The sequence below is a fragment of the Pelecanus crispus genome, chromosome 1 (assembly GCF_030463565.1).
Source record: "Pelecanus crispus isolate bPelCri1 chromosome 1, bPelCri1.pri, whole genome shotgun sequence".
Taxonomy (NCBI): Eukaryota; Metazoa; Chordata; class Aves; order Pelecaniformes; family Pelecanidae; genus Pelecanus; species Pelecanus crispus.
The window spans coordinates 54,510,563-54,523,957 of record NC_134643.1 but is presented as its reverse complement, the minus strand read 5'-3'; the positions used below and the strand labels follow the sequence as shown (position 1 = coordinate 54,523,957).

General features: G+C 41.4%; 1 protein-coding gene across 1 annotated transcript; it reads right to left on the bottom strand.

Annotated features, from left to right (window-relative positions):
* Positions 1-1,856: 1,856 nt before the first annotated feature.
* ACTR6 (actin related protein 6) lies at positions 1,857-10,972 on the bottom strand. The gene is made up of 11 exons (XM_075714715.1): positions 10,905-10,972; positions 10,194-10,311; positions 8,379-8,447; positions 7,030-7,153; positions 6,096-6,231; positions 5,949-6,005; positions 5,156-5,254; positions 4,890-4,968; positions 4,009-4,180; positions 2,947-3,085; positions 1,857-2,138 (listed from the first exon to the last, which is right to left on the bottom strand). Exons 1-11 carry the CDS (start codon positions 10,970-10,972, stop codon positions 2,009-2,011), a joined length of 1,191 nt encoding a protein of 396 aa, XP_075570830.1. The 3' UTR covers positions 1,857-2,008.
* Between the last annotated feature and the right edge of the window lie 2,423 nt (positions 10,973-13,395).

The following is a 13,395-nucleotide window of genomic DNA, read 5'->3' as shown; positions in this document are numbered from 1 at the left end:
ATATTTCCTTATTTTAAGTCCTAACTAAAGCATGCTGATAATTTTGTGAAGCAGTTATTTAAAAAACTAGAGGTCAGACACAAGGGCCGCTACATGTTCCTATCAAAATAAGAGTGTACTAGACTTACTCATGTCCTGTGTTGTCTTACACAGAGTAATACAACAGCTGTATCCAAGAATTTGTAGGTGGTGTTCTCATGCATTAGTACCCCAGCTGCCTCCTGTGTGGCTCATGTAGCTATTAACAGGAGGAGGGTACCTCTTCCATTCCTTTCAGCAGGTCACACTGGAGGAAAGCCATCATGAGCTGGCAGCCCGAAGTAAAAAAGATCATATTCAAGAAGAAAGATCATCTCAGAAAACTATTAAATTGGGGCAGCTCATCATCAAGATCTCCCATTCTCTGGAGTGTGGGCTTCTCTTCTATACTGCCCTTATGCTGAGACCTCCAGGTAGCAAGAGGAGCAGCTCATGAGAATCTGGAATTGATCAGAAAAACGTGGCTCTAACTCCATGTGCTTATCTGAAGTAGAAAAGAAATGGAATCCATAAATGAGGCTACCTCTGTATCTTAATGCTATCGGTGAGCCCAGGGGCTGATGGTATACACCTTTGTTTCCCCTGTTCACAGTTCTGACCATTCAAATACATCAATTACCTTTGGGTCACAGATCGTCATAAAGAAGTTTTTTTCAGAAGGTAATAGTATTTAGTTGTGCTTCAGAGTGCCCGTCTCTGCGCCTTGTCAAGGATCACTGGAGGGGCATGAAGTCCAGTGAAGCCTCTGCTTGATCCCTGCCATCAACTGCCTCAGTCGCTCAGTGCGCTTTGTTCCGAGCTAGGGAAGTGTACTGCATTAAGTATACTTACTGGTTTTACGTAGGGGCAGACAGGAGAGGGAATATGAGACTCCAGCTGAGAATAGGATGCTCCTCTGCAAATCTGAGACCACCGAATATCACCAGTCCTACTAAAAGGGCAATTCTCCTGTGGCCATGAGCTGCATCAGGTCGAGATCGGTGTCAGCACCTGTGTGTCCATTATCCACCCTGTGTGAGTGCCTGCCTCTGTCCTGGCAACCAAGCACACCGGGAGAGCACGCCCTCCTAGCGCAGCGCTCCGAGGCTTCTGTCTAGCTATTAGCCCGTACTGTTGCTCTTTCCCCTGCTGCATGCAGCACTGCACAGGCTGATGGCATAGTATGAGCTGCTGATGTCACCTTTGCTCTGTAAACAGAAATAACAAGTACAGGCTGGGGTGTTTATCTAGAATGCATGGACAGGACACAGATGGGATTACCCAGGACACGGCTGCAAGCTTCGTTCACCTCAGACAGCTTCTGATGTCACCTTTTCAGAAAGGTGAGGGGAGCAGCAAGAAACTTATTTGCTCAGCCATTGTTTAAAACAAAAACCAAAAAACCCCACAACCTACTAACCCAAAACCTCTTTTTAAGAAGGAATTCTTTTCTCTTTTCTGAAAGCCTAAGTACACTTTCAATAGCAGTGCTCACATTTCAAATATATTCCCCTCATGGCTGGTCCCTAAAATAATCAAAAATAAAACTCATGTATTCCTTTTCAGGATAGGCAATCTCAGATAGACCTTTTGAGAGGTGTTTAATGTCCACTCAATTGCATGCACTAGTTAGAATAATATTCATTTTGGGGAAGAAAAAAAAAAAATTCTTGATTTCTTTTCGCTATGTATTAGTGTCACACCAGTACAACCATTCAATGTTTTTATTGCCTCATGCATTGATGTTTTCTGCAATAAGAATACAATGAAGCTATCAGTAAACAACAAGAACATAATGAAATGACAACATATTATTTCATAGTATGAGGCTTGTAAAACTTTATTTTTAAACTCTGAAAATTATTTTTTCCCAACCCACTTAAATACAGGAAAGCTAAAACACAATCCTAACTGACAGAAAACAGGTTGTAGTTCAAACAGTTCCATTCTGAGTAGAACAATGGAATATCAGTGTATCCAGCTATGGTACCTATATATCAAATTTCTCTTCACAGATATTGTGTCCATGTTCTTCATAATCTTCTCTAGTTACTACCATGTCTTCAAAATCATCATTTTCAGAAATGAGTTTCCCACCTTCCCAAGAATAAGTAATAGGGCTGAAAAATGAACAAAGTTATTGTTACTCATCTGTAAATTCATTTAAAATAAAAGTATGCAATGATGATTTCCAAGATTTTTATTTAGCCATACCCATTTAAAAATACTGGTTTTGATTGCTAAATCAAACCATCCAGCTCCAGACAAGTTATGAAACAAAGTTTGAAACTTTAGCAGGGCTAACTGACTTTGCTTTTTATAAAAAGCAAGTGCCTCTTTGGAGGCAGGTGTGAAGAAGGCAGGAAGTGGAGATGTCTTCGTATTTACTTTGCACAGATAATGATTCTTTAATAATATTTAAAATACTCTTTAATAATACTTAAAAAAAAGTGATTTTTTTTTTGTACTTTCAAGATATACTTGTTTTGTCCCAACTGTACACTCTCTCTGCAAAGATGTTACCCCTTCCAAATCCCTGAAGTGGCTACATTAATAAGGACATGGCAGCATTCAGATGCAGAAATTCTTCTAAGTAAAAAGACTAAAGTCTAATCTTGCACACTTATGTATCCACTTAATGACGATACAGTCTTATTTATCTGTTTACAATAAAAAGACTGATCCTGAAAACACTTACTTACATGCTTAACTTTATTAGCCGAAGTACAGGGCAGGCAGGTAGTGTCTAACTTATTTGGTTTGTCTGAAAATACACTGATCTAAAACATTCTTCTTGTACAATTTTGCTTCACAATATTTAAATTAACCCCTTTACTCAATCTATCTTTTTAGTCAGCAAAAGAAATCCTACTTTATTGTTTGTTCTGCTAGAAGGACAAAGCTTGTTCTGTACAGTTTAGAACTTACTTTTCAGGAAGAACAACAGAAACATCATAATCAGTTGGAGTAAGACATCGAACTTCAGAATAAACCCGATCTCTGAAGCCTGGAAAAAGGGTGTTTCCCCCAGTCAGAACTATGTTCTTGAAGAAATGAGGCTGCATTTCTGTAAAATAAGTAAACCTATAGTTAGAGACTGAACATATATTTCAAGATTATAAAGTTTTTTTTCCCAATTTTGTTATGAATTGGAACAGAAGTAAGAAAAAAAAATACATATAGAAGAATTTTATGATCATCTAATGATCACATCAGTTAAATAGTTTTATTGAGAAATACAAGAAAGTGATCCATCACCCTCTGTTCTTCGTGATTTTTAGAATTTGGCTTTAGTAACTACTGTTTTCTTATATTGTCTATTAAATGTCATGTCTGCCAAAATATTCCCCTTTCAAAAGGGATTTTAAATGATACAATTTTTTTAAGAGTACAAAATAATAGCCTCAATGCTGCCATATTTATGTGGTATCATAAAACCTATGAAAGTCATCTTTGTAGTAATAACATGAATGATGTGCCTTATCTATAAAATGAAAGCTTTAGTACTACTTCTGACAAACACAGCAGTCAGAAAGGTTTTATACTTTGATGCTTAAATTACTGGGTTTGGTCAGTTTCATTTTTCTCATCAGTTTGATTTTTCTCTTCTTCCAGTGAAGAAAGATACTTTAAACACAACTAAAACTAATCGCAAGTATATTCCACCATGGGCATCAAAGACAGACAGGTCACGTTAGAAAAGGATGTTAAGAAGAATTATGTCTACAGTCATTAATTGAAACAAGGGTAGAAACCAATCAATAAATCACCACAAAACTGTGTTTGCCTAACAGAGAATCTTGTAGACAATCAATTCTAGAGTATATGACACACACCAGAAGACAGAACAGTTCACAACAACTTAGTAACTGGCATATTGAGAGTACTAGCTTCTTAAGACACTTTGGGTGCTTGAAACAAAAAAACCCATAACAAAACAACACAACCCCACCACCACCACCACTTTTCAAAATGCTTTTTAGGTTATACCTTCAGGTAAATTCTGAATAGAATAAACAATGGCTTCAGGAATTCCCATCTCTTGAATACCGATATCTGAAGGATGGAAGAGTATTTCTGGAACTGCAAATCTTTCATTTGTTAGACGAAGTATTTGTTCACCAGTCTTGTATTTTCCACTTACCACCATCTCTTCCCTTGGCTAAATTAAAGACATGAATAGCACCCACTGCTTAAGAAAAGAAATGACAACCTAGAGTATTCAGCTAATCTTTTTCATGTACTGCAGAGGTAGGCAGTATATTTTACGTTAAGTCCTATTACCAACAAATCTTTTAAGAATAATACATACTCTGATATTAAATGTGAAGTGACTTTGCTCTTATCAACTGCCGTTTCGCCTGAAGCAAAATAAATAGGTATGCACAAGAGTGGCCTTAAAATACTGGGACTGCTTTCAAAACTATGTCCAACTCATTAAATGAGATAAAATTGTTAAATTGTCTTCATTGGTATGAAGGCTTTTCAGGCTTTTCTATAACATGACTTTGAACCTCCTACCTATTACAGTAAAAGAAGTTGAGAGAGACTTACAAAAAAGTATCAAAGCAGAGAAAACCTTTTCCAACTTAACTTTAAAAAAACCAAACAACAATGTTATGGATAGGTTGTATGACAGAGCACAAGCATAGAAAGCTACAAATATTAAATAACAGAACATAAAATGCTATGCTGGAAAAACGGTATTTATTTTTCATCTCAGCTTCCTAAGGAAAACTTTACCAACAAATGCATAGCACAGAAAGAACTTACAATACAGCATTAGAAAAAAGAAAGTCTTTTTCACCTCTCTACTAGACTTGTGCAGGGGAGCAGTCTAAAAAATACTTCAAAAACCATATGATCATTACCTTACAAAATCCTTTCTTGATTGTGCTGAAGTCTGGCAAAACATAATCTACCATTACAGTATTTTCCTCTCCTTTCAATCTGAAAGAGCAGAATGTAAAATACAACAGAATAAAGAACAAGCTCTAAATCCCAACTATTTTATACTGACAAGACTTCCTTTGACTTAACTGGAAAATTTTCTGATTAAGAGTGTAGTTTTATTTGTTTGTACAAATAGATTATTCAGATGTACCAACTTTTACATTTAGTACCATTGTATACGTACTTGGCAATGTCCATGTCCTTGTAAAAGTCTTGAGAAACATAACACACATCTTCTTTCACTTGATTAATTACATGTGTTTCATCCATAACATGGAGCTGCCTGTGAAAAACAAAAAAGAAAAACACAGAAGTTTGAGAATAATTAAACCTTAGCGTTACTTGTCCAGTTTTCCACTGGAGATAAGCAACCATACTTTTCAAATCACAGGAAGCTACTGTCCCAATACCTAAAACTTGTATTCAATTTACAAAAGCATTCCTGGCCTACTGGAGCTTAGTGTTTTCCTATTTCACAGTTCAATAAATACAAATATCTACCCATATTTGCCCAATAACATCATAACAAGTATAGCCATAATCCTGCAGTTAGCTCTGCTAGCAAAGACCTTTACCTAGATAAAGTTCCAAGCTAAAAGATCCTAATGAAAAGTTGATCCTGTTGAATTTTATTTGTGGTATTGATAGAATCAGTTAGCAAACTGACTGATGATCTTCTGAGACATCTCAGAAAATATGTAAGGACTTCTATAATTGTGAACACACAGGTAACCTCAGCAACTTCGAAACCGCTGACACTTTAAAAACTAACAGCCTAATTCTTCAAAGAGCTTAAGCTCATCTGAATTCATCTTGAGCTTAAGCTCAAGATGGCAGCTAGCAGATCATGAGAGACAAAAATTCCCTTCTCCTTTAAACAGCATTTACTCTCAAATTCACAGAACCAGTAAGAATATCTCCACAAACTTCTGGCTCATTTCATACCAAGTCTCAAAATGATTATCAGCATGCTTTACCTGTAAGAGATTATCTCCTTCAGATGGTTGGTTAAGAGTTTTCCTCCAACATTAATCCTACAGAAAAGGAGTAACACAAGGAATTCTGTCATTATTAACTTCAGGCACAGCAAACAATTCTTCTAGAAAATATATACTGCAGTTTACCTGATGATTGCCTCTTTCTTCTTTTTACTTCTACAATAAGGTACAATGTGTGTAAAAGAGTATCCACTATCCACAATGATACAACATAGCTCAGATGGATTATCCCGGAAATACCTGTGTGCACTAAGAGCTCCAGCTAAAATACAGAAAATTTCATTCAATTTTTATATGAATATATGCTTTTAAGAGCGATATGAAAATGTACTTGCTTCATATTTTAAATGCCTTTGGCAAACTTCCAAGACCTCAATACTACAGCCAACACACGAATTAATTTTGACAGTGGATAAAATTAAGTATCGTATATGCCCCCATTTATTCTTTTTCAGTAATTCCAGTCCATGTTCAGATTCCTCTCCTAAAGTCCAAGCAGACTGATCACACCACAATTTATCAAACTTATGTAAAGGAGTATGCTATGTCCAGCTATCTTTCAGAAGGGTTGTGATGTTATTTATACATTCCCTATAAGAAACAATAGATTTCATGATTGCAATGCTGCATTTTATTTGCTAATACAAAACAAAACCAAACAGAAAAACACCTTAACACCCCCCCCCCCCCCCCCAAAAAAAAGGGAAGCTATCAAAGACTTCATGCAAATTTTTGGTAGACTTTCTCAAATGCTATCCTGTTTCAAAAACCATCCGTTATCTCTGTCATCCTGACTCTCCTCAAATTTCCTTTAACTAGGTCCCATGACACTCTTAAGAAAGTAGTTTAAGAGTATAGCTGGAATTTCTAAAAAAATGTTTAATCCAGTTAGAGTACATATAGAAGCGTATTACTCAAGAGCCAGGAAGGAAATGAAGTAATTTCTTTACTATCTTTATATATACATGTGCATGCGTATGCATGCATGTGTGCTTATTTATTTATTTACAAGGTTAACCTTCAGAATATGTACATGCAAACTAGAAGGAGACAGACTCACCATTTACTCTAAGAACTGCTTGAAATTGGTATTCTTCAAATAGAATTTCATTCATGGATTCTTGTATTGAACTGAAGTTAAAATAAGGTTCAGTAATAATAATGTTGGTATCTACAAAATCCACCTATGAAAAATACAATAAGATTTAAAGACTTCATGAGCAGTGATACAAGTTTATCAAATTAATGAGTAAAAACATAGTAGAAGGGAACACCTTCATACACATTCTGCTCCTGTTACCATCCTTACAAATCATAATCCAACATTTTAAAGAGATACTCATAAAGGAACACTATGATACTAATGTAAGATACTTTACGCTAATCCTGTCAGCTACAGAAAGCTAAGTCTCTGCAACAGCTCTGCACCCACATCACAAAATTACTTATCTAATAACCAAAGATGAAGTCCCACACAAAGTAGAATCAACAATAAAACTCCCAGTGACCTCTAATGAAGCCAGCAAGAGGTCCTGGACTTTCCACATTTACTCATCTCTCAAACTCCTTTAGAGAGGACTTCAGAGGGTTACTTCATTCATAACTGGATATGGCCCTAAATGTATTACCAGCTGTAGGCTTCACTCATGAAAAAGAATTAAAACAAAGTTCTCCTCGAACCCATGACTAAATTGAATCTAGTTCCAAAACTAAAATGAAAGTATCAAAAGCCAGCACTGTGTATTTTCATGTATGGGTATTTTGAGGCATTACTTTCATTCTCACTACCATTCTGCCTCCAGGGTGTTACAAAAACCAAAAACTTTCAGAGTACATAACCTTTTTTTTTAAAGAAAAAATAAAAGGGAAGCCCTACTATACTTCTTGTGCTAAATCCAGTTCATGTGATAAATAAGAAAAATTAAGCATCAGATATTTATATTTTATACATGCAACTTACTCATAGGTAGAAAATGGTTAGCCAAAGACGGTTACCTAATGTATGTCTTTTGGCCTACTGACCTAGCTCATCACTCTCTTCTACATCAACAGTTTCTTGATCTCTAAACCACATTGTATCTCCATCTACAACTACTATTATTTTCTACTACTTTTCTACTAATTTGAACTCTTAATTATATTGATGTGAATTTCTTAACATACGTGAACTGAACTCAGTATGAATACACACACGACTAAAAAATTTAAGTGTTTTTTAAATTCCTATGCCAGAGCTCAAAGTATTTTCTTCAATTTGCAAAAAAATAAATCCTTGTGATTTCTAATTGAAGGCACTTTCAAAGAGAAGAGTAAGCTCACCAGTTCTATTTAATATTTCATGTCCTTATGTTAATTCCATTAGTCAGTATTTAACCTACACAAAAACTGTAATTAAAAAAAGGCTCTTACTTGATACATTTCTTTTCCAAAAAGATAATCCCAAACCTGTCTCTGGACATCCCAGTTCACCAAGTAACCCTGTAGGAATTTAAAAAAAAAAAAAATTGCACTATTTAGAAAAGAAAATCATACCTAAAAAAAAAAATTACTAGAAATCAAAAAATGTCAATCAATTGATAGACGGGCAAGATAAAGAAATTTGAGAGAAAAAAATGTCTAAATTCACATTTCTATGCTAAGGAGTTAGCTATGCTAATGTTACATAGGATAAAGAATGTTACAAATATTCCCCATCAGTACATTAATTACTACACAACAAAACCAAAATAAATTGTGTTTCCTATATACATTATTCTCTTTAACAGAAGCCTGTCAGTCTGACCTCAGTGCTGGGGAAGCTTATGGAGCTGATAATCTTGAGTGCCATCAAGCAGCACATATGGGACAACCAGGCGATCAAACCCAGTCAGCATGGGTTTATGAAAGCCTGACTAATCTGACCTCTTTCTACAACAAGGTGACCCACTTAGTGGATGAGGGAAAGGCTGTGAATGTTGTTTACCCGGACTTCAGTAAAGGCTTTGACACCATTTCCCAGAGCATTCTCCTGGAGAAATGGCAGCTCATGGCTTGGACAGGCATACTCTTCACTGTGTAAAAAACTGGCTGGATGGCCAGGCCCAAAGAGTTGTGGTGAATGGAGTTAAATCCAGTTGGTGGCTGGTCACGAGTGGTGTTCCCCAGGGCTCAGGATTGGGGCCAGTTCTGCTTAATATCCTTATCAACGATCTGGAGGAGGGGATCGAGTGCACCCTCAGTAAGTTTGCAGATGACACCAAATTGGGTGGGAGTGTCGATCTGCTGGAGGGTAGGGTGGCCCTGCAGAGGGATCTGGACAGGCTGGATCGATGGGCCGAGGCCAACCATAGGAGGCTCAACAAGGCCAAGTTCTGGGTCCTGCACTTGGGTCACAACAACCCCACACAACGCTACAGGCTTGGGGAAGAGTGGCTGGGAAGCTGCCGGGCAGAAAAGGACCTGGGGGTGTTGGTCGACAGGTGGCTGAATGCGAGCCAGCAGTGTGCCCAGGTGGCCAAGAGCATCCTGGCTTGTATCAGAAACAGTGTGGCCAGCAGGAGCAGGGAAGTGATTGTCCCTTTGCACTTGGCACAGGTGAGGCATCACCTCGACTACTGTGTTTGGTTTTGGGCCCCTCACTACAAGAAAGACACTGAGGTGCTGGAGTGCATCCAAAGAGGAGCACCAAAGCTGGTGAAGGGTCTAGAGCACAAGTCCTGTGAAGAGCGGCCGAGGGAACTAGGGGTGTTTAGTTTGGAGAAAAGGAGGCTGAGGGGAGACCTTATCGCTCTCTACAACCACCTGAAAGGAGGTTGGAGCAAGGTGGGTGTTGGTCTCTCTTTCCAAGTAGCAAGCGATAGGACGAGAGGAAACAGCCTCAAGGTGCGCCAGGGGAGGTTCAGATTGGATATTAGCAAAAATTGCTTCACCAAAAGGGTTCTGAAGCACTGGAACAAGCTGCCCAGCGAAATGGTTGAGTCACCATCCCTGGGGGTATTTAAAAGACATGTAGATGTGGCGCTTAGGGACACAGTTTAGGGGTGGACTTGGCTGTGTTAGGTTGGACTTGATGATCTGAAGGGTCTTTTCCAACCTAAATGATTCTATGATTGTTAAACTCCACACTGCTGAATTTGATTCTTGTACAATACTACATATAACCCTGCAGTTGGGGCATATTGTATAAAAACTGCCTTAAAACATTTACATTTGGCTATAATGTTAAACTCAGGATATCTTACTTACTTTCTGAAAAGGGAGAATATAAAAAAGACCAGAGGGATCTTTAATTTCATCCAGTTGATTTGCCGTAAAGGTTTTCAAGCGTGCAGTCTTCGATCTGAACTGACAGTTGGGAATAACGCTGGAAAAGAGTGGGAAGTTTCCTATTCATCACGGTATGAGACACATTCATTGACTTTACACTAATTTCACGAAGAGTGTACTTTCAATAATGCTTTTGCTGCTGTGTTTGGGGTTTAACCCATTTACTGGGGCCAGTTACGAGGGAAACCTCTGATTTTATGACACCTCCGGTGCAGACGAAGCACGTTTTGGAAAAACTAAACCACCCCCCGCCCCGGGCAGCGCACCGAGCTACCACACCAACCACCCCGCCCTCCCCGCCGCCAGCACAAGGAAAAGGCCGCCGGGGCCTCCCCCGCGCTCAGGCGCCGCCACCCCAGGGACCGACCCCGGGCCGCTGGGGACGGCCCCGCCGGCGCGCGCCGCAGGGGCGGGGCCCGGCACCCGCCGCAGGGGGGCGGGGCCAGGCCGGGCCTCCCCGCGGCCGGCGCAGGCGCGCTGGCGGCCCGCTCCCCGGTGCGGGGCCGAGGGAGAGGCGGGCGGCTTCCCGTGCGCCCAGGCGCCGGCGGGGAGGGCGGGTGCGCCGAGAGGGTGCCGGCGGAGCGGTATGGGGTACGCCCGCCCGTCCCGGCCCCCCTCCCGGGCCCTCACCTGACGTTCGCGTGGCTGTAGCCGATCTTGGCGTTGTAGGCGCCGTTATCCAGCACCAGCGTCGCCATGTTCCCCACGGCGCCACGGCCGCCGCCGTCCCAGTATTGATCCGCCACCGCCGTGGATCTCTATGGTTACCATAGAGTGGAGGAGCAGCGCCGGCGCGTTGCCTGATGGGACGCAGGAGTGCCGCGGGAACCGCCTCCGGCAGCGCGCCCGCCCCTGGCGCCAGACGCCCGCCGCTCACGTGGCGCCGTGACGCTCGCGGAGCCTATTGGTCGGGCGTGACCCGGAAGCTCTCGCCGAAGCGACGGGCGGGGGAGGCGACGGGGCGTCACCTCGTCGAGCGCTAGCTCCGCTGCCGTTCCCCGCGGCCCCGCTGCGCCTGCGCAGGCGGCACCTGCGGGCGGCGGGTGCGGGCGGCTGCCGGTCAGCCCCGGCCCTGCGGCGGCGGTGGCAGTGGCAGTGGCGGTGGCGAGCGTTCGGGGGAGCACAGCGGGCACGGGGCCGTTAACGCGAGAGCCCCGGCGCGGGGGTTGCGGGGGGGGGGGGGGGGGGGGGCGTGAGCCCTTCCCCGGTGTGTGTGAAGTTACAGACGCCCCGCTGAGGGAGCGAGTGCCTTGCCCTCGGGTCGCATCGCGGGTGTCCCTGGCTCTTGTCGTCCGGGAGCCCAGCGCGTCGGGGGGAAATGCGATGGAGGAATACCGCTTTACGCGAGAACTAGAAAAGCAACGCAGGCCTTTTCTGCGGAAGAATGTTACAAAATGAGAAAGGAGAAGACTTTTTAAATCCCACCGTGATTCTTTTACTATTTTCCTAGGCTTGCCGTAATCGACACACTCTAAATAGTATAAAAAACACTGCTATTGGTATTCGCTGTCACTGACCAGCTGTTGTTCTACTTGAGTCCGTGCCAAATACCACACACCTTTATAGAATCACGGAACCACAGAACAGTCCAGGCTGGAAGGGACCTCGAAAGATCATCTGGTCCAACCTTCTGTGGGAAGGGGAGCTGAGATGAGACACTGTAGCACCCTGTCCAACTGCATCTTGAAAACCTCCAGCGACGGGGACGCTACCACATCCCTGGAGAGGCTGTTCAGTGATGGATTGTTTTCACTATTAAAAAAAAAAAAAAAAAATTCCTTATATCAAGGTGAAACATATCCTGGTGCCACTTGTAGCTGTTGCCCCTTGTCTTCTCCTCGTGAAGAGAGACCCTCGGTTCTCTTTGTAGCCATCCTTTAAGTACTGGAATACTGTGATGAGCCTTCTCCAGGGAGAAAAGACCTAACTCCTTCAGTCGTTCCTCATAGGGCAGGTTCTCCACCCCTTTGATCATCCTCATGGACTTCATTTGGACCCCCTCCAATGTGTCCACATCTTTTTTTGAATTGTGGGGACCAGAACTGGACACCGCGCTCCAGGTGCGGCCTGACAAGCGCTGAGCAGAGTGGGATGATCACGTCTCTGTCTCTGCTAGCAATGCCCCTGTGGATGCAGCCCAGGATCTGATTTGGTGTCGTTCCTGCAGCAGCACACTGCTGACTCCTGTTCAGTTTGCTGTCCACTGGGACCCCCAGGTCCCTTTCAGCAAGGCTGTTCCTCCGCCAACACAGATCCTAGCCTGCGCTGAGCTCTTTGGTTATGTCGTCTCAGGTGTGGGATCTTGCACTTGTCTTTATGACAAATTTTGCTTTATTTATATGTTTTACTTACCATCACTAGTATCTTTGTTCTTATCCAGTAAAATAGAAAGCACATCACAGTTTTGTATCTGTATGTAATTGGCTTTCCTGGAAATACCAGAACTTAAAAAGAATGGCTACTCTGTATGATGACTCTTTACACTAACGAATATCAAATATCTTTTCCCTGAGCCAGGACGTTCAGCAGAATGCACAGCAACCTGATTTTAGACCAATCCTCTTTACGTGCTTGTCAGTATCTTAAGGACAGCATCCTTAATCCCTGCTCTAGCAGATATATTCTTTGGTTCCTGAGGAGAGGTCACAGGAATTATCAAAAGCCTGTTTTTCCAGTTCAGAAGTTTCTGGATTCTGTTGAATGCTGTAAAGTGTGGGTTGTTCTCCTTCTTTGCCCACTGACAGGTATAGTAATAGTAAATTTTGGTTTTGTAATTAAAACCCAAAATACACACATCAGAATTGTGACAAAGGCTTCAGGTATTCACAGTGTTACAGAGAAACATAAAATATTACTCTTAAAATCACATAATTTTTACTTTATCCTTTTATTAATAATACAAAGTTCTTATAAGAATAATCTAGACACACAAAAATAGCATTATTGCTAACTTTCACCTTGTGAAAATACAGGTGAAAGCCAGAATTTAATTAATTACTTTTTCTCTTCTAGATACTAGCTCCATCTCTATGAGACTTCATCTGTTATCATTCAGTGACTTGTATTGAATTCAGAGTTACTTTTGCTTTGGTTTTGCTTTTTTTTTTCTTTTTAGGACCTA